The sequence below is a fragment of the Microtus oregoni genome, unplaced genomic scaffold (genome assembly GCF_018167655.1).
Source record: "Microtus oregoni isolate MIOR12 unplaced genomic scaffold, Mior012 000014F_ref0000157, whole genome shotgun sequence".
NCBI classification, from domain to species: Eukaryota; Metazoa; Chordata; class Mammalia; order Rodentia; family Cricetidae; genus Microtus; species Microtus oregoni.
In genome coordinates this window covers 51,177,847-51,195,232 of record NW_024543073.1, presented here as the reverse complement: position 1 = coordinate 51,195,232, position 17,386 = coordinate 51,177,847, and the positions used below count along the sequence as shown (strand labels likewise).

General features: G+C 50.6%; 1 protein-coding gene across 1 annotated transcript in view; it reads right to left on the bottom strand.

Annotated features, from left to right (window-relative positions):
• Cacna1a (calcium voltage-gated channel subunit alpha1 A) overlaps nt 1–17,386 on the bottom strand; it is a gene marked incomplete at its 3' end in the record, with an annotated part of 258,667 nt that overhangs the window by 9,289 nt on the left and 231,992 nt on the right. The window contains exons 32-37 of the mRNA XM_041663340.1: nt 16,775–16,885; nt 11,023–11,106; nt 7,646–7,651; nt 3,710–3,826; nt 3,410–3,475; nt 3,190–3,305 (exon numbers count right to left, since the gene is read on the bottom strand). Coding sequence (XP_041519274.1) covers nt 3,190–3,305; nt 3,410–3,475; nt 3,710–3,826; nt 7,646–7,651; nt 11,023–11,106; nt 16,775–16,885 — 500 coding nt within the window. The remainder of the gene's footprint in view (nt 1–3,189; nt 3,306–3,409; nt 3,476–3,709; nt 3,827–7,645; nt 7,652–11,022; nt 11,107–16,774; nt 16,886–17,386) is intronic.

Here is a 17,386-nt window from a genome sequence, read left to right as displayed (position 1 = left end):
TCCAGAGAACTCACTGGTAAGCCTTAGATTTGTCCTCGCATAGATGGAGCGACTATTAAAGGAGCCAAAGGTTCCTCTCAAGCCCAAGTAGTGAACCCCAAGGACCAGACCTGCAAATGGGCTTGACAGGAGAAAAACAAAAGCAAAGAAAGTGACTGATTTGGTCAATTGCATGGTCTTAACTGCCCAGTCAGAAGTGAAACAGAAGACTAATGGTTGGCATCTCCTCAAAAGTGCAAGGAGTTGGCCTCCCCAGACTCTGTGCTGGGCATGATGGTGTACATTTTTAATCCAATAATTTAGGAGGCAGAAGCAGGTAGATCTCTGTGAGTTCAAGGCCAGCCTGGTCTACATAGTGAGTTCCAGGACAACCAGACCTATGTAGTGAGACCCTATTTCAAAAAACAAACAAATTCTGCTTTAATTTTTGTTTGTTTAAAATGCTCCATTATTTTTATGTGCATCGGTACTTCGCATTGTCTGTGTGCGAGCAACAGACAATTGTGAGCTGTCAGATGGGCACAAGGCACTAAACCCAGGTCCTCTGGAAGAACAGCCGGTGCTCTTAACTACTGAGCCATCTCTCAGTTTCCAGTTTGTTTGTTTTTTTGAGGCAGGGTTTCTCTGTGTAGCCCTGGCTGTCCTGGAACTTGCTGTGTAGACCAGGCTGGCCTCAAATGCAGAGATCTGCCTGCCTCTGCCTTCCGAGTGCTGGGATTAAGGGTGAGCGCCACCATCGCCTACTCAGTCACTCAGATTAAGACTTCAGATGCTGGCTCACAGAAGGACTATTTGTAGTCCTTTTTAAACTAAAAATTCAAATTTCTTCTCTTTCTCGAGCCATCTGCGAGGGACCACACCCTGATTCTAATCAACCCAACAGCTATGATATTGCCTGAAAACAGATCTTAAGTTCATCACTGTGGAATTAGGTCATGAAGGCCAAAGGGAAATTGAGGAGGAGCTCGGCAGACGGATGCTCTTGTGAGCGCATCCAAAGACCCTAAAGGACATGATCTGGACGTGTCTCCTGGCTCTCCTGGTCCTGCCTAAGCAAATACCTCTTGCTCTTCCCTCACATCTCCTTCCACAGAACTGTCAAGGCTTCCTTTCCTCCCACACCTGATAGTTGAGGTCAGATGTGCCCTCTGAAAGGGTAACCCAAACCACACTTGATACCCCAGTTCAGCTGGGAGGAGCCAGTCTGGCTGTTGTCAGAAACTCCCACCAGCATTAGCATTCAGCATTAGGGTCCCCTCTTCAGGCAATGACGGGAACAGGAGGCAGAAACTGTCTGGGTAGTTTAGGGGAAAAAGATTAAAGTAAACAGATTTTTTTTGTTTGTTTTTTCAAGACAGTGTTTCTCAGTGTAGCCTTGGCTGTTCTGGAACTCACTCTGTAGGCGAGGCTATCCTTGAATTCACAGAGATCTGCTTGCTTCTGCCTCCCAAGTGCAGGGATTAAAGGTGGGCGCCACCACTGCTCAAAATAAACAGATTCTTTCTTGGTTTAAAGCCAAAAATATCCTTGTGCTTCTTAGCAGCCCCATCCTTATATCAGAGACCAGATATGCTGTGTTGGTTGATTTTACACCAGTCTGACACACATTCTGGCTATCTGAAAGGAGGGAACCTCCAGTGAGAAAATGCCTCCATAAGATCTGGTTGTAAGGCGTTTTCTTAATTAGTGATTGATGGGGGAGGGCCCAGCCCAAGCCCATTGTGGGTGGTGCCATCTTTGGGCTGGTTCCTGGCAGCACCCCTCCATGGCCTCTGCATCAGCTCCTGCCTCTAGGTTCCTGCCTTGAGTTTCTGTCCTGACTTCCTCCAGTGATGAACAGTGATGAGGAAATACAGGCCAAATGAACCTTTTTCTCCCCAACTTGCTCTTTGTCCATGGTGTTCTGTCTCAGCAGCACAAACCCTAAGACATATGCTAAAGTGTTTCGAGGGCCCTGAATTCGATCAATTTCCTAAACAATTCTAGGGTCACCATTTCAGCAGAGAGCACAATAAAACAGCAGTCTACTGGATAGTTTTATGTTCACTTGACATGGCTTCTGTATCAGCTCCTGTCTCCAGGGTTCTGTCCTGACTTCCTTCAATAATGGACTATGATGTGGAAGTGAAAGCCAAATAAACCCTTTCTTCCCCAGCTTGCTTTTGGTCATGGTATTTTTTCGCAGCAACAGAAACCCTAATTAAGACAAAGTAGTAAATGTCTGTTGAGACAAAACTCCTGGTCAAGAGAACACTTGCCATCAAGGGTGAAAAGCTCACATTCCAGCTGGGCCAGGCCAACCAGCTGGTGACGGGCTCTTTCTGTAGGAAGGAGGCTTACTGTGAACTATGCTTAAGCCATCACCTAGAATAATAATAGTTTTCTGTTGCTAGAAACTTCTAATGGTCCATATATCTGGGTAAGTTTGGGGGGAGGCGTGTAACAAAGGGAGGAAATTGTGAGAAACATCTTTTGTCTGTTGAAGGTAGTTAGCCCAACAACGGCTCATGTTTTCTGGATCTTCCTTGTCCCTTTGCACAACTGGCTACTCATATCCGCGTGGGAAGTAGAGTTGCCCCCAATGGGATGAAAGAGCCACTACCTGTGTCAGGGACAAGAGACAGAAGCTACCTGGGATCTGATGTGCTTGCTGGTTGGGTCTTGTTGCACGCTTTGTTTCATTAGCGTGTTCCTTTGTGGGACACGAATTATTCTTTGTTTCTAACTTCTGTAAGACAGGGTCTCACAAGTCTCCCACTTCAAAAGGGGGTCGGGAGGATTCAACTAGGTAACAGCTGGAGTGTTCCTTTTTTTTTTTTTTTGTGTGTGTGTGTGTGTGTGTGGTTTTTCGAGACAGGGTTTCTCTGTGGTTTTGGAGCCTGTCCTGCAACTAGCTCTTGTAGACCAGGCTGGTCTCGAACTCACAGAGATCCGCCTGCCTCTGCCTCCCGAGTACTGGGATTAAAGGTGAGCGCCACCACCGCCCGGCTGGAGTGTTCCTTCTATGCTCCTCACCTGCGGGGATCCTTGTCCCGAGAGGGCCAGTGGGAAAAGGGTAGCTGGGCAGACTTAAGTTAACCCCGACAGGAAGAGTCCACATCTCCAGCCAGAAGAGTAATGAACACACAGAATGAAGGCAGGCTCACATGCAACCCAAAGAGACGCACGACCCCTACCCCACCCCCTCACCGGAAGAGGAGCATGAGCGCCTGGAAGAAGGTCCGGAAGTTATTGTGCTCAGTGATTTGGAACTCGTCCTCGTCGCTGTCCTCGTCATCCCCGTCAATGCCGATGTTGCCAAACACCTGGAGAGTGGGAGGGTGACGACTGGGGCGGTTACAGGGTCCCCGGCTCCCTCTGAGGCAGGCTCCCCTCCCGCAGCCCTGATACCCCAAGGGTGCGGGATCACCTGCATCCCGATGATGGCGTAGATGAAGAAGAGCATGGCGATCAAGAGACAGACATATGGTAGGGCCTGGAGGGAAGGAAGGCAGTGAGGAAGGGTGCCAGACAGCTTGCCCAGAACTGTCCTCAGAGTCAAGCGACCACGTGCCCCTGGCGGTAGGGTAGTGAAGAGGCCTCGGAGTTCTGCAGACACTGCAGCCCAGGGTGGTGCTTTAACCACTTTCAGTCTGCTTTCCTCATTTTGCTCAGAGTTAGGGATCTGCTCTGGCTTGGACCAGCAGCAGGAGCAGCCGCTTTGGCTCACCTTGAAGGATTGCACGAAGGTCCAGAGGAGAATGCGGATGGTGTAACCTTGCCGAAGGAGTTTGATGAGTCGGGCGGCACGGAAGAGACGGAGAAAGCTCAGGTTGATGAAGTTATTCTGAGGAGACGAGGAAGAAAGGTGACCATCCACCCACCCTGCGGAGCTTAGAGTAGTCAACACTCACAGAGGCCCCTACAAGAAGCCAACCAATAGGGAAAAAAAGCAAGCCACACCCCAAATAAGGAGGGAGAGGAGAGAAAGCACTGTTAATGCAATAGAGCAGGGGGGAACTTAAAAAAAAAGAGTGGGGTAGGGGAGGCGGGTGGGGAAGGAAGAGATATCAACTCAAAAGCTTAAGCCCACCCAGCCAGGCCCACTCACAAGTGGGGGAAAAGGGAAGGAGGAGGAGAAAGAAACAGGGTCGGGGACGAAATAACAAAAGAGTACGGAAAAGAAAATAATACATCAGAATCATCCAATCAGGAAAAAAATCGAGATGGTTTTTATTTCTCCCAACAACCAAATGCACTGAGACGATAGGACACAAGCGGGTCAAGTTGCAGAACCCAGCACAAGAGTACGAAGCATAGACACGGGCGGGGTGGGGGAAGGGCGCCAGCACACGCAGGCCTAGGGGGCAAGTGCGGTTCCGAGGCATGTTACGCTCGGGGCCAGAAATGCATCTGTCCTGGGACTCACCGGGCACCCTGCCCTGCCCTGCCCTGCCCTGCCGAGCTACCCACCCGCTCCTGCCCGCCCTGACCTCACCCCACGGCCCAGAGGAGGAGCGGCTGGAGCCAATGGGGAGAAGCGGAAGGGCATCTTTTCTTACCCCCTTGGCGAGCGGGAATGGGGAGGACGGGAGGGAGCTGGGGCTGTTCGGCTGCAGGGTGAGTCCTCGCTGCCCGCTGAGTCGGAGAAGATGCATTAGGGGCCCTTTTCCCCCCTCTCAGGGATGGCTTCTCAGCTTCTGGGGCTGGGTGGTGTCTCGGGACCAGGCCTGCGGGAAGCAGGAAGGTCTCAGCTCCCGGGGCGAGTGAGCTCTGATCAGCCCAGGGCCCACCAAGGGGCCAGTGCTGGGAGGTGGGGGGGATGAAGCTATCCTTGGCCCCAGGACTTCCCTGTCCTCCAAACCCAGGTCTAGTCGCTGCCTCTGCGGCCTCCCACCCAGGCTGTAATTGGGGAGAGGCTGGCTGGAAACTGTGGGCAAGGTCTAGGACTCTCCAGGGGGCTTCAGGTGAGGTTGGTGAAGGTGGGAAGTGACCCAATATAGCCAATGAAAGTAATTTGTTGGGCCTGATTTTTTTTAAATAAGTGACTAATTCTAAAAATCAGATTTTGCCTACCATTCTGGGTTTTTGGCTCCCCAAGCCTCTCATAGCTGAGCCCTGGAGTCCAGCTCCATGCTCTCCAGTTTCCTAATCTCTCCCATCACTGGCCCACAGAGCATTTGAGTTTCTGCCTGGGGCCCACGTGGTCACTACCTGGAGGCAGGTGGGCCAGAGGCTTACTGGTGCCCCAGTCTAAGGATCTGTAGGAGTCCTGAATACAGGTCACGAGGCAAAACTGAATGAGGGCTAGTGACAAAAGGTGCTTGCTTGTGGAAGTGAGTGGCTTTGACAACAGCATCCTTCCTGTTTTTGACATGTCCCTATTTGCACAATGGATCATTTATTTATTGCGACAGGGTTGTGCTATCACCCAGGCTGATCTTGAATTTGAGATCTTCCTGCCTCTGACTCCCAAGTGCTGGGATTACAGGGGGCATTTCTGTTTTTTGGGCAGTGAATGATGTGTTTAACCTGCTTCCCAGAGGCTTCTCTTTGCTGGACCTGTGCCTTGAGCTAGCTCTGGCTTGGAAGCTGAGAGGCAGTGACTGGAGTTTGAAGAATTTCTGAGGCTGGTAAGAGGCCTCTGGGATAAAAGACTTGTCCCTAGGTTTCTGGGATGGGGAGTAAGCCTTGGGCTCCTACATTAGGGCACTGCTGGGTCTAACCATTGTGAGCCTGCAGACCTAGCTAAGAGTCACCCTCCATGGCCCGCTGACCTGATGCCTGGTCCTGCCTGGCCACCAGTTCCACTGTGGATGGGACCACTAATCAAGTATTCCTAACCCTTTCCCTCAACCCTCCAGAGAACAAGCCATCCCTTCAATGGGGCAGATCATAACATGTGGGCTTGGCCGGACATGCAGAGGCAGGGGTTCTTAGGAGCAGCTTGGGGGCGAACTGGCACATGCAGAAGCAGGGATCTGGCAGCTGCTAAGCATGCACACACATGAGGAAGGAGGGGGTAGGGACTGGAGAAGTCAGGGGTCTTAGGCCTCATCTGCTCCTCCAGCTCTTCCTGGGTCTGCATGGAGTCCTGATAGCACACAGAATTCCCAAGAGGAGTCCTTTCTACTCAAACTCCACCCTGTGCTCCAGCAGCAGAGGATGCAGGCTCAGGTGTGTGGGAGTATCCTGGACCTTGTGTTCCCTGCCAGCGACATGCTCAAGGGCAGGTGTCCCTTGGGTTTGCAAAAAGACATGAGCACCACTTACTCCAGATTCCAAGTGCTCACTACCTGCCAATGTGCTTCTCTCCCAGCCCTTCCCTCAGGCCCCAAACTGGGGTTCTTTGGGGGCATCCAAAGGGTGCCTCAGACTGGCTAGGGGTGTTCTCCTTAGAGCCCTGGTCTCCTCCCAATCCTAACTTCCATCACTAGCTTCCCAAAGACACCCAGCTCTACCCCTCCCCAGGCCCTGCACAGGGCCCTCCTGCCACCTCTATGTCCCTTGGTGCTTCCTGGCAATCTTATCCAATCTGTCCCAGAAGTGTCCCTGATTCAGATCCTCCCAGATCTAGTCACTGCTCAGGATGAAGCCTAGATGCCCAGTCCCTTCGTCCTTCTGAGTCAGCCTTTCTCCCTGCTGTACCCAAGTCCTCTCACTTGCAGACCCTTACCTCTGCATTCTCTTCCTGGCCAAAGGGATAAGTTAGGCCCAGAACACTTTGCTAATGCTGCCTATTCTTCCAGCAGTAGTTACAGTTTCAAGTTGAATCACGGTTGTAGGACCAAAGTCCACCTCCTCCTACTTCAGAGCAGCCAAGCAGAACGGCAATGGGGGCTACAACTTGCTCCTTTTCAGTGGCACCTAACAGGGCCCCACTGGTGTCTGGTGGATGAATGCGTGTTTACTGTGGGCACGCCACTGGAGGTCAGCAGATGGGCAGGGATGGGGAAATCACAGCTACTAAGGGTTGTGAAGGGCAGGAAATGTGGTGGGAGTAGATGTGGAGCACACACAGGCTGTGTGTGTGGGAATGCACGTGCATGTTGCGATCTTGAGGTTAATATTAGATTTCTTTGCTGATTCATATGCCATCCCCCTGCCCCCAGCAGGATCTCATGATTTCTCTGTAGCTTTGGAGCCTATTCTGGAGCTTGCTCTGTAGACCAGGCTGACCTTGGACTCAGAGATCCACCTGCCTCTGCCTCCCAAGTGCTCGGATTAAAGGTGTGCACCACCACTGCCCAGTTTTTTTTTTTTTTAAATTAAATCGGGGACAGGGTTACTGTAGCTCTGGTGGACTGAAACGTGCTATGTAAACAACCTGGCCTCACACTGCGGTCTTCTAGCCTTAGCTTCCTGAACTCTGAGATCACAGTTTGGTGCCACCACTATGTCAGCTCTGGGATGGCTGAGAATTAGGGGTGTGAGTGGGGTGGAGAGGGGTCACACCTTGGGGGCCTAGAGGAGGGAGAACATCCTTTCTTGACAAGGACACAATCCTTTGGAGCCAAAGCCCAATCCAGAGTCCAGTAAAACCAACCAGAGGGAGCTCTAGGAAAGGGGAAGAGGGCGGGAGACGGACAGAGGCGGGTGGGCGGGGCATGCAGTGCAGTCACAGTTAATGTAAGGCATTTACACTTCAGAAAGAGGTAACACCAACCGGATTCTAGATGCAGATGTTGAAGATGGAGGGGGAGCGGGCGGGCGGGGGCAGTTGGGGAGGCGATTCAGCATTTTGTTTTGTTTTGTTTTTTTTTTTTTAATTTAATTTTTTAGGTGGATTTGTAACCAGTGCCAAAAACCAATGGGTTTCGGTTCCGGGCGGGGAGTGGGGTGGCGGTGGCGGTGGCGGTGGGTTGGGAGGTAAGTCATTGGTGTATGGACACACAGACCACGTCATGGGTGAACAAATGGATTTCATAGTGCATTTTGATTGGATGAGTTTTTCAGACGGCGTTGAGCCAATATACAGTTTAAACAGCAGGCATGGAAAGAGACAAGACAAGAAACACAGTCATTATCCATCGCACATGGGCAAACCCGCCCCCAGCCAGATCTGGGCAGGACATTAAAGCCCAGGGCTGTGCTAGCCTCTTAGCCTCTCGACCCAGAGGGAACTAACTGCCTTCCTGCTTTCCTAGCTCAGCTTGGCTCCAGCCTTAAGGATAGTGGCCTTACCTGGGTCCCAGACAGGGGCTACCAGCACCTAGTGCAGGGTTAGGACAGGTCATATGTCTATCCAACATCTTCCCCTCAAAACGATGGTGTCTTAGGGCAGCTTCACTGTGCACCAAAGTACACACATGGGGACAATAACAATGGTAATAATAATAACCACTGGGAACCGAATTTTGTGGCAGGTTTTGTGCCAAGCACTTCAGAAGGTTGACTTTTTTGTGTACTACTGTGGCTAGGTGCAGGGTCTCCCACAAGCAAAACCAGAGCTCTACCACTGAGCCACACACCCAGATCCTCACCAGCGGGTGGGGTAGGATTTGAGGCATGTGTTCTGCCGTGGGGCCATGCCCCTAACCCTCACTGTGGGACTGTAGGCAGGGGCTCTACCATGTAATTGCACTTCCAGCCCACTTACTTTTTTAAAATTACAGTTATTATTTTGTGTGCCTTTGTGGGTCCCAGGGATTGAACTTAGGTAACTTAGTTTTGACTGAGAATGGCTCCCATTGGCTCCCATATTTGAATACTTAGATTCCAGTTGGTGGAACTGTTTGAAAAGAATTAGGAAGGGTGGCCTTGTTGGAGGAAGTGTATTGCCAAGTTGGAGGGGGGTTGAGGTTTCAAAAGTCCACGTCCTTCCTAGGTAGCTCCTGCTCCCTTTTCTTCTGTGTGTGCCCCATGTAAGTTCTCAGCTACTTCTCCAGCTCTATGTCTGTGTGCCTGCTCCCATGCTTCCTCCACGATGATCGTGAACTCTACTGCTGGAGCCGTAAGCCCTCAATTAAATGTTTCTTTTATAGGTTGCCTTGGTTTTGGTGTCTCTTCACATCAACAGAAAAGTACTTTAAGACAGGCTTGGTGGCAAGCGCCTTAATCCACGGAGCCCTCTCGATGGCCCCTAACTGTTACTATCTATTCTCCTTTCTACACAGAAGCCTCTGCGGCAGGCACTCTGTGTGCCTGATGTTTTGTCTTGCTCTTTTTGCTCTGTCTCTAGCACCTATAACTCTGCTGGAAACAGCAGGTACTCAATATGTGCCTGCCCAAGTCATGTGTGGAACTGATGAGTTCATCCCTGCTGCCTAAGAGATGATCTGACAAGAGCCAACCGGGTGGCTGGGAGGGCTGTGTGGCTATTATGATGGTCCAGGTGTCTCTGAACTGACTTCTGTGTGTCACCGTCCTACTTGCTAGAGAAAGCAGTCAGGATGAACCCTAAGGACGTCTTACTGGCAACTCCAAGTTTCAACCAGCTCCTTCCACCTGCTCTGCTGGGGTGCAGACAGCTCCTCCCAACCTCTATAAAACCACAGGGATACCGCTCAAGGCTGCCCTGACTCTCCCTTCTGAAGGCCCTAGAAGTGCCAGCTTTACAGAAGTGGGAAAAGGGTTGAGTCTGTTCTGGGGTTTCCATAGCTGGCAGGAATCAATCAGGCCTTGGGTGACCTCTGGTCTCCTGGTGCTGGGGTCAGTTTCCTGCTGTGTGAACTGAGACAGCTCACTCCCATCCGTCCCATGCAGGACTTCTTTCCTCACACCATTTCTTCTAGGTCAGCAAGGGGCATCGCTGGAAGAGGACGAGGGAGGCGGGTCCTCTCCCCACTGGGCTTTGCTGGCTGCTACTCTGGTCTGTCCCAGTCCTTCCCACTTCAGCATGGTGTTTCACTGGGTGGCTGGGCATTTGGAGGTCCTCGAATGCCTCCCCTGGACAGTGTTCGTGCTCATCATTCCTCAGTCCAACCCTTTGAGACAGTTCTTCTCTGCTCTCAGCCCAGAGCTTCAATGGGAGTCAGTTCATATGAGGTGAATATTGGTACAATATTCTCAATGTTTCTTTCTTTCTTTCTTTCTTTCTTTCTTTCTTTATTTATTATGTATACAATATTCTGTCTGTGTGTATGTCTGCAGGCCAGAAGAGGGCACCAGACCTCATTACAGATGGTTGTGAGCCATCATGTGGTTGCCGGGAAGTGAACTCAGGACCTTTGGAAGAGCAGGCAATGCTCTTAACCACTGAGCCATCTCTCCAGCCCTCTCAATGTGTTTTTTGTTTTTAATTTTGTTTTGGGGTGAGGAGACCAATCTAGGGTCTTACACAGGTCAAGCCAACACTCTGACTCTGCAGCTGTGCCACACTCCTGTTGGGTTATTATTATTCCCATTGTCATTGGAGGCAGAACCCACTCCACAATTGGCCCTGGGCATTGATGGTTTGCTTTTTGCCTTCTGGTCCCTTACTTAGTTTCTGAGGGTTCCCAAGCCTGAGCTCACTGGCTCATGGACAAGGACAAGGTCTTGGAGAGGAACTCTGCAGCTCTGGATTTACTTGAAATGGGGTAAGGACAATGTGTCCTGAGAGGCCTATTTGGAATCCCTGGGGCTTGGGGGAGGGCTGTTATTCTAGGAACTACTCTAAGGCCTTGACGGTGCTATTCCCATCATGGCCAGCAGGGGGTAGTGGAACCCAACCTTGTGAGCCGGTTGGAGCAGTAGCTCAGTTCTATTTGCCTTTAAATGTATGAATTCTCAAAGTAGTGAACTGCGTTGCTTGTTCTAAGTCACACTCTTTGTCTGTCATTCACCAACCACCAGGCAGGGAAGCACACCGCTCAGTCCTGGCCTATGTCCTGGCTTTGGACACACCCATCTCCCTCCCTGAGACCTTAAGGGGCTATTTGTGCACCCCAAAACCACCACCCAGACAACTCCACACTCATTTCCCATCTCATGCTGTGCACCTGAAGCCCGGCTCTGATCATAGCCCACTGTGCCCCCCGGAACTGCTGCTTCTGGACCCTTCCTGCCACTGCCCACTACTCCAGCCTGAGTTACCCAGAAAGAAGCTGGTAGGAGACTTACCCCAAACTCGGTGACGAGGATGTCTGTGATGCTGCCCAGAACAGTCACAAAGTCGAAGATGTTCCAGGCATCACGGAAATAATTCTGGAATAGGGACCCACAAGACGGAAATGCTAACAGAGGATTCCGTGCCTCACTCCCCAAGTCCAGAAGGGGCACGTGAGGGCAGGACAAAGGTGTGGAAAGAGTGAAACCCTCTGTTCCTGAGCCCTGGTCCTTGACAGCTTGCCCCAGAGGGAATGTGGGGACCTGCCTCTGCTCTTCAAGCCCCCAGACATCACTGAATTCCTCAAAGACACTAGAAGTGGTGACCAGAAAGCGATCCTCAATCTTTGTCTCTCTCTGCTACCCTCTGCCCCTCCCTCCCTCCCTCCTTCCCTCCCTCCCTTCTCCCCTCCCTATCTCTTCCCCCTCTTGTACACATACACGTGTTCACGTGTGTGTAGGCTAGAGGCAAAGTGAGGCGTTGTTCCTCGGGAGACACCCATCTTGTTTTTTGACACAGGGTCTCCTGCTCATCTGGAGCTCACTGATTCAGTCAGGCTGGCTGGCGGGCCAGGGAGCCCCGGGGATCCTCCTGACTCTGTCTCCCTCATTACAGATGTGCACCACCATGCCTGGCTTTTTTTTTTTTTAAACTTGTAGTGACTTCAGCACCAACCCCTCACTCTTTTTTTATTAAATATTTATTTATTTATTATGTATACAATATTCTGTCTGTGAGTCTGCCTGCAGGACAGAAGAGGGCACCAGACCCCATTACAGATGGTTGTGAGCCACCATGTGGTTGCTGGGAATTGAACTCAGGACCTCTGGAAGAGCAGGCAATGCTCTTAACCACTGAGCCATCTCTCCAGCCCCCCATGCCTGGCTTTTAAATGACCTTTAAAAGGTGAATTATCATGTGTGTATGTAGGTGTCAGACTCCCTGGAGTTGGAATTACAGGCAGTTGTGTGTGTGTGGGGGGCTTCGTGTGGTGCTCAGGATCAAACTCAGGCCCCCATGCTTGCAGTTTATAGACGACACCCATCTCCCTGGCTCTGACTAACCCCATGCCAGCTGACTATTCCAGGTGGTGGCAAAATGCCTCCCTGATGAGTGAAACAGAAGCCTCTGTTGATAGCAGCCTCGCATTTGGGGCATGTGTGTTCCTTTGACCACTCCTGACTGACCCATGTTCCAACTGTGTACTGGCTCAAGAGGGGCATTACAGGCTGAACTCTTATTCGGTGTTCTTTGGTGACAGTCAGAGACTCAAATCTCCAGAGACCTCTGCTCCAACAAAAAACTCCAAGGGAGCAACTTTTCCCTTGACCTTCAGGCCGTCCTTCCTCCTCACTGGGAAGGCTCCAGAGTTCAAGAGCTCCAGGTGCTAGCAGGAGGTGCTCAGCAGGTGAGTGCTGGGTACTACACTTGCCTGGAGGGAATGCAGGTCCCCATGGCACTTCTGGTATTTGGACCTACCCTTGCCCTCCTACCATCACGGGCTTTCTTTACTTTCCCACGGTTAGGGCCTGGCAGAAGTTCCTAATTGATAGGTAGCCCCTGGGTGTTCAATACTCCACCTCCCTCCTGAGATCAGTGCAGTCAACTGTGCTCTCTGCTGCCACCTGGAGGCCTCAGGTGGAATGGCCTCAGGCACTTCCCAAGCTAAGCGCTGGCTGTGTCAGAAGACACTTTCCACAGGTGGCAGTGGAGTCCCTGTCCTTGACTCTTCTCCTCTCCTGCCCATTTCAGGAGTCACCTCCCAAGTAGGTTCCCTGCATTAAATCCTCACCTCAGACTCGGCTTCTAAGGAAGACTCAGCGAAGACAACGTCTAGGTGTCTGGCCACTGATCTTACTAAGCTCGGGTTCTGTCACCTGAATGTCACATGAGGAATTTCTAGTTTTCTGTGAAAGGCTGTGGAGCCTCAACCCTGGCACTGTGGAAGACTGGCTGAGAAGAAGGCAGCTCCTCTCAGTTGCAGGAGGCCAATGCTCCAGCTCTGGTTTCTCAGAAGTGCCAACCAGTGCAAAGATAAGGAGGGATTGGGAAGTGTTCACTCAGTTGGGAAGGACTTGAACCCATTTTGGGTTAAACTGGGAGCTGACAACTTCCTGTGACCACTGGGACTCATCCTCCACGACTCTCCTGTGCAGCACACCCCACAGGGGCCATGGGACTTCTCAGCTGTGCTATCTGCCTGCAGACACCTAGCAGGGACTCCGCTCAGTGCCCCACTGCTCAGGCTGTGCCTAATGGAGCCTTCTGGGAATCCTCATTACAAAATACAAGTTTGAAGCCAGATGTGCTGGTGCATGCCTTTCATTCCAGAACTCTGGAGACACAGGTAGTTCCAGTCCACTCAGGGCTACACAGAGAGACCTTGTCTCAAAAAAGACCAAAACAAAAGAAAACAAACCCTACAAAACTGGGCTGGGCTAGAATGCTGCTGCCACCTGTGTGCTCCAGAACTCGGAAGGCTGAGGCAGGGAACTTGAGAGTTTGAGACCAGCCTGGGCTACAGTGTGAATATATAAAAACAACAGTTTTCTAAGTTTTGGGGCTGTTACCCAACAACACGGAACTGCTGGAGGTGGGTCTGGAACGCTCCAACTTTAAGACTTTTGCCCATGTGCTGTGTGTGTGTGTACATGTGTATGCACACATGTGAATTTGGGCCACACCTGTGGATGTCAGAGGCCAGACATTAATCAAGGGTGTCTTTTGAGACAGGGGTTCTCACTGATCTGGAGCTCGCTAGGCTGTTTGGCTAGTGCACCTCAGGAACTGTCCCCAGAGCCGGGGTGCACTATGACACGTGTGTCTGAGTCATCTCTGCAGTCCCCATGAGCTTTATTCTAGCCCTTTCTAGTATCTATAGAGCGCTCCCTCCCCACCAAGCTTCCTGGGTACTCCTTGGATGAACAGCCTAAGACAAGGACTGAGTGCAAATAACTGATTTGGGAAGTGACCCCAAGAAGGGCAGCCTTACCAGGGACTCTGCTGAAGGAGTGACCCCTTCTAATTGTAATCAGGTGACACCCCCTGGTGAAGGGGGCAGACTTTGAGGCCAAGTTTTCTGATGCTAAAGCCCTCAAGCACCTCAGTGAGCTAAGGGAGGACTCTGCCCTCCCATGTGTAGGCAGTTCACATGTACTCCAGTTGTTCTTATACCTTTAAGAAGTCCCTCAACACAACAAGTATGTGCTACCTAGGGCGGATCCGGTAAGAGTCCCTGAGGGCAGGAGGCTGGGTAATTCACCTGTGCTGCCTTGGTAGGTGGTGTAAACTTAAAAGTGGGGCCTAGTGAAAGGAAGTGAGGTCACAGGCAGTGTAGGCTCTGACTGGGGGAGGGGTGGGTTGTAAGCTGAAAGCTTTTCCTTCCCCCCCCTTCCCCCCTCCCCTGCTGCTGTTTTTTTTTTTTGTTGTTGTTTTTTAAGACAGTGGCTCTCGCACACACCTTTAATCCCAGTAGAGGCAGGCGGATCTCTGTGAGTTCGAGGCCAGCCTGGTCTACAAGAGCTAGTTCCAGGACAGGAACCAAAAGCTACGGAGAAACCTGTCTTGGAAATCCAAAAAAAAAAAAAAAAAAAAAAAACAAAACAAAACAAAACAAAAAAACAGAAAACAAAAAAACAAAAAAAAAAAAAGACAGTGGCTCACTATTTAGCTCTGGCTCTCACTGTTTGAACCAGGCTGGCTGGAGCTCACTGTGTAGACCAGGCTGATCTCAAATTCAGAGATCCCTCCTGCTTTTGCCCTCAGGGTGCTGGGATTAAGGATGAGCACCACCTCACTGGTTGTGCACAATAGTTGTCTCCTGTAGTCCAGCTGGCCTTAAGCTCCCGATCCTACTGTCTCTCAAGAGCAGTGTGTATCTACCTGAGTTCTGAATCAGTTAACACAAGCTGAATTTCAAGGTATCTGTGAGCCCTCTAAAGCCCTATAAAAATGCTGAATTTTTTTCCTTTTTCTTTTTTTTTTTAGGCTTTGTCTTGCTATCTATGTGAACCAGGCTGGTTTTGAACGTGTAATCCTCCCGATTCAGCCTTCAGTGCTGAGGTTACAGGTACATGCTACCAGCCGTGGTTTAAAAACACCTAATATTTCTGTGTCAAATGGATGCGATTAGTTATGCATTTGGTAGGGGCAGTGCCAGAGACCTACAGGTAGAGGCTAGGTAGCCAGTGCTATTGGGAGGTGCTAGATTCTCATGGGAGGGAAGCAGGCCACTGGGGCAAGCCAGCTACCGTCCTTTGTTCTTGGCTTCCTGCTGCCGTGAAGTGGACTTCCGGCTCTATCATGTGCTCCCACAGGCCAAAGACAATAGGCCCAAAGGCAATAGGGCTGAAATGACTCGGGCTAACCACTGATACTGTGAACCAAAGATAAACCTTCCCTGCTTAATAAGTTAGATATATCAGGTATTTTGACACAGCAATGAGGAACTAACACATCAAGATGAAAGCAAGCACTTAGCTCAGATGGCAGCTGATGAAAACAAGGGTGTGATTCTTCCCCTCTCATTCCACAGCTCCTCCCTCACCTGCTATCAATTCCCTCGGGGATCTCAGTGCCTTAGATTAACACTGTGCGTCTTTGCCTGATAGCACAAGCCTGTCGTTGAAGCCCTTGGGAGGCTGACACACAGGGATTGCAAGTTCAAAGCTGGCAAGGCCAGTCTGGGACTCGTTTTCATTTCTGTGTATGTGTGCATGTTCCTATGTATGTACATGTGTATACTGTGCGCGTGTAGGCCAGGGCACAAACCGAAGACTATATTTAGAAATGTTTGTCACCTTTGAGACAACGCCTCCAACTGGTCTGGAGGGTTATCAGTTAGGTTAGGATCAGGACAGGGAGCTGCAGTGTCCTCCACCCTCTCCATTCCAAGTGCAAGGATCACTGGTACCACACCTAGATTTTTAAAATAGGCCTCTATGGACTGAATATCTCATGCTTTCACGGCAAGCACTTTAGTGACTGGGCCATCTCTCAGCCTGGTAACTCAGTGAAACTCTGTCAGGGAACAGAGACAGCTCAGCAGTTAGGAGTGCTTGCTGTTCTTCTAGAGGACTGGGTTCAGTTACTAGTATCCACATGACAGTTCACAACTGTCCATAATTCTACTCTCAGGGGACTTGCTGACCTCTTCTGGTTTCCAAGGACACCAAGCCCACTTGTGATACACAAACATACATGAAGGCAAAACACCAATACACATAAATAAAATTAATTAAAAAATCAAGATGAAAGAGAAACGACAGTGAGGTGGTTCCTGAGAACTCCACTCTGGTGTCTGCTCACTGCAGTGTGAGAGCTGCTGGGTTATGCTCAAAACTGTTTTCTCTCTTTCTTTTCCTGCCTCCCTTCCTTCTTTTCTGTCTTTACTTCTGACATGTCTTACTGTGCCCCAGGCTGCCTTGAATTCCAGAGTCTCCTGCCTCAGTCTTCCAAGTACTAGGGTGACAGGTGTGCTCCAGCAGGCCTGTGTGACTACTAGAGATTTGTCCTCTGTGTTTGTGGTTTCCTGACCTCAGTATCCCAGACCAGGGTCATCTGGAGGACAGATGACATGTACCACTAGCCCCTGGTAAATCTGGATTGGGCCTTCCTGGTATTTATTTCTAGGTCAGTACAAAGCTGTGCAGATCGGGCATGGGCCTCCGCTGTGGACCAGGTCATGGGGCCCAGTGCACACACCAACCACCCCCCACCACTGAGCCCTATGTGTTCCCACCACCATTACCCGCAGGCCCTACGTACCAAAATCCCAAAAGCCATGACTTTCAGCACACACTCAAGAGAGAAGAGGGAGGTGAAGACAATGTTGAACACTCGAAGGGCGTTCTCATAGGCCACAGAGGCTCCGTAGAACTAGATGAGGAGGAGAGCAGAGAGTCAGTGGCTGCAGGTCCAATCCAAGAGCCCAGAGAGGACAACAGCTCAGCAAAGCCTCAAGCCACGAGACAGGGTCTCACCCTAGCACAGGCTGGCCTTAGAATCATGGTAATGATCCTAGCTCGGCCTCCCAAGTGCTGCAGTGACCGTGAACCCTGAGCCACAGAGCAGTCTTTATTTGTGGTGATTTTTATCTCCGATATGCTGAGTATTTATTTATTTACTAGAAAACATCTCAATGATAATGTAGCCAAACTTTCTTGTCAATTAAAAAGGTTTTTGTAAGGACTTTTGTGTTTGCCTACAGGCAGACATGTTTGTGTGCATGTGTGTTCATTATGTGTGTGAACGCCTGGATTTCAGAAAGTCTACAGGCCCTCTAGAGTTGCGAGCTGCCCTGCATAGGAACCAGAAACCAAACTCAGATCCTCATGAAAGGCAGTTAGGACTCAACCACTGAGCCGTCTAGAGCCCTCC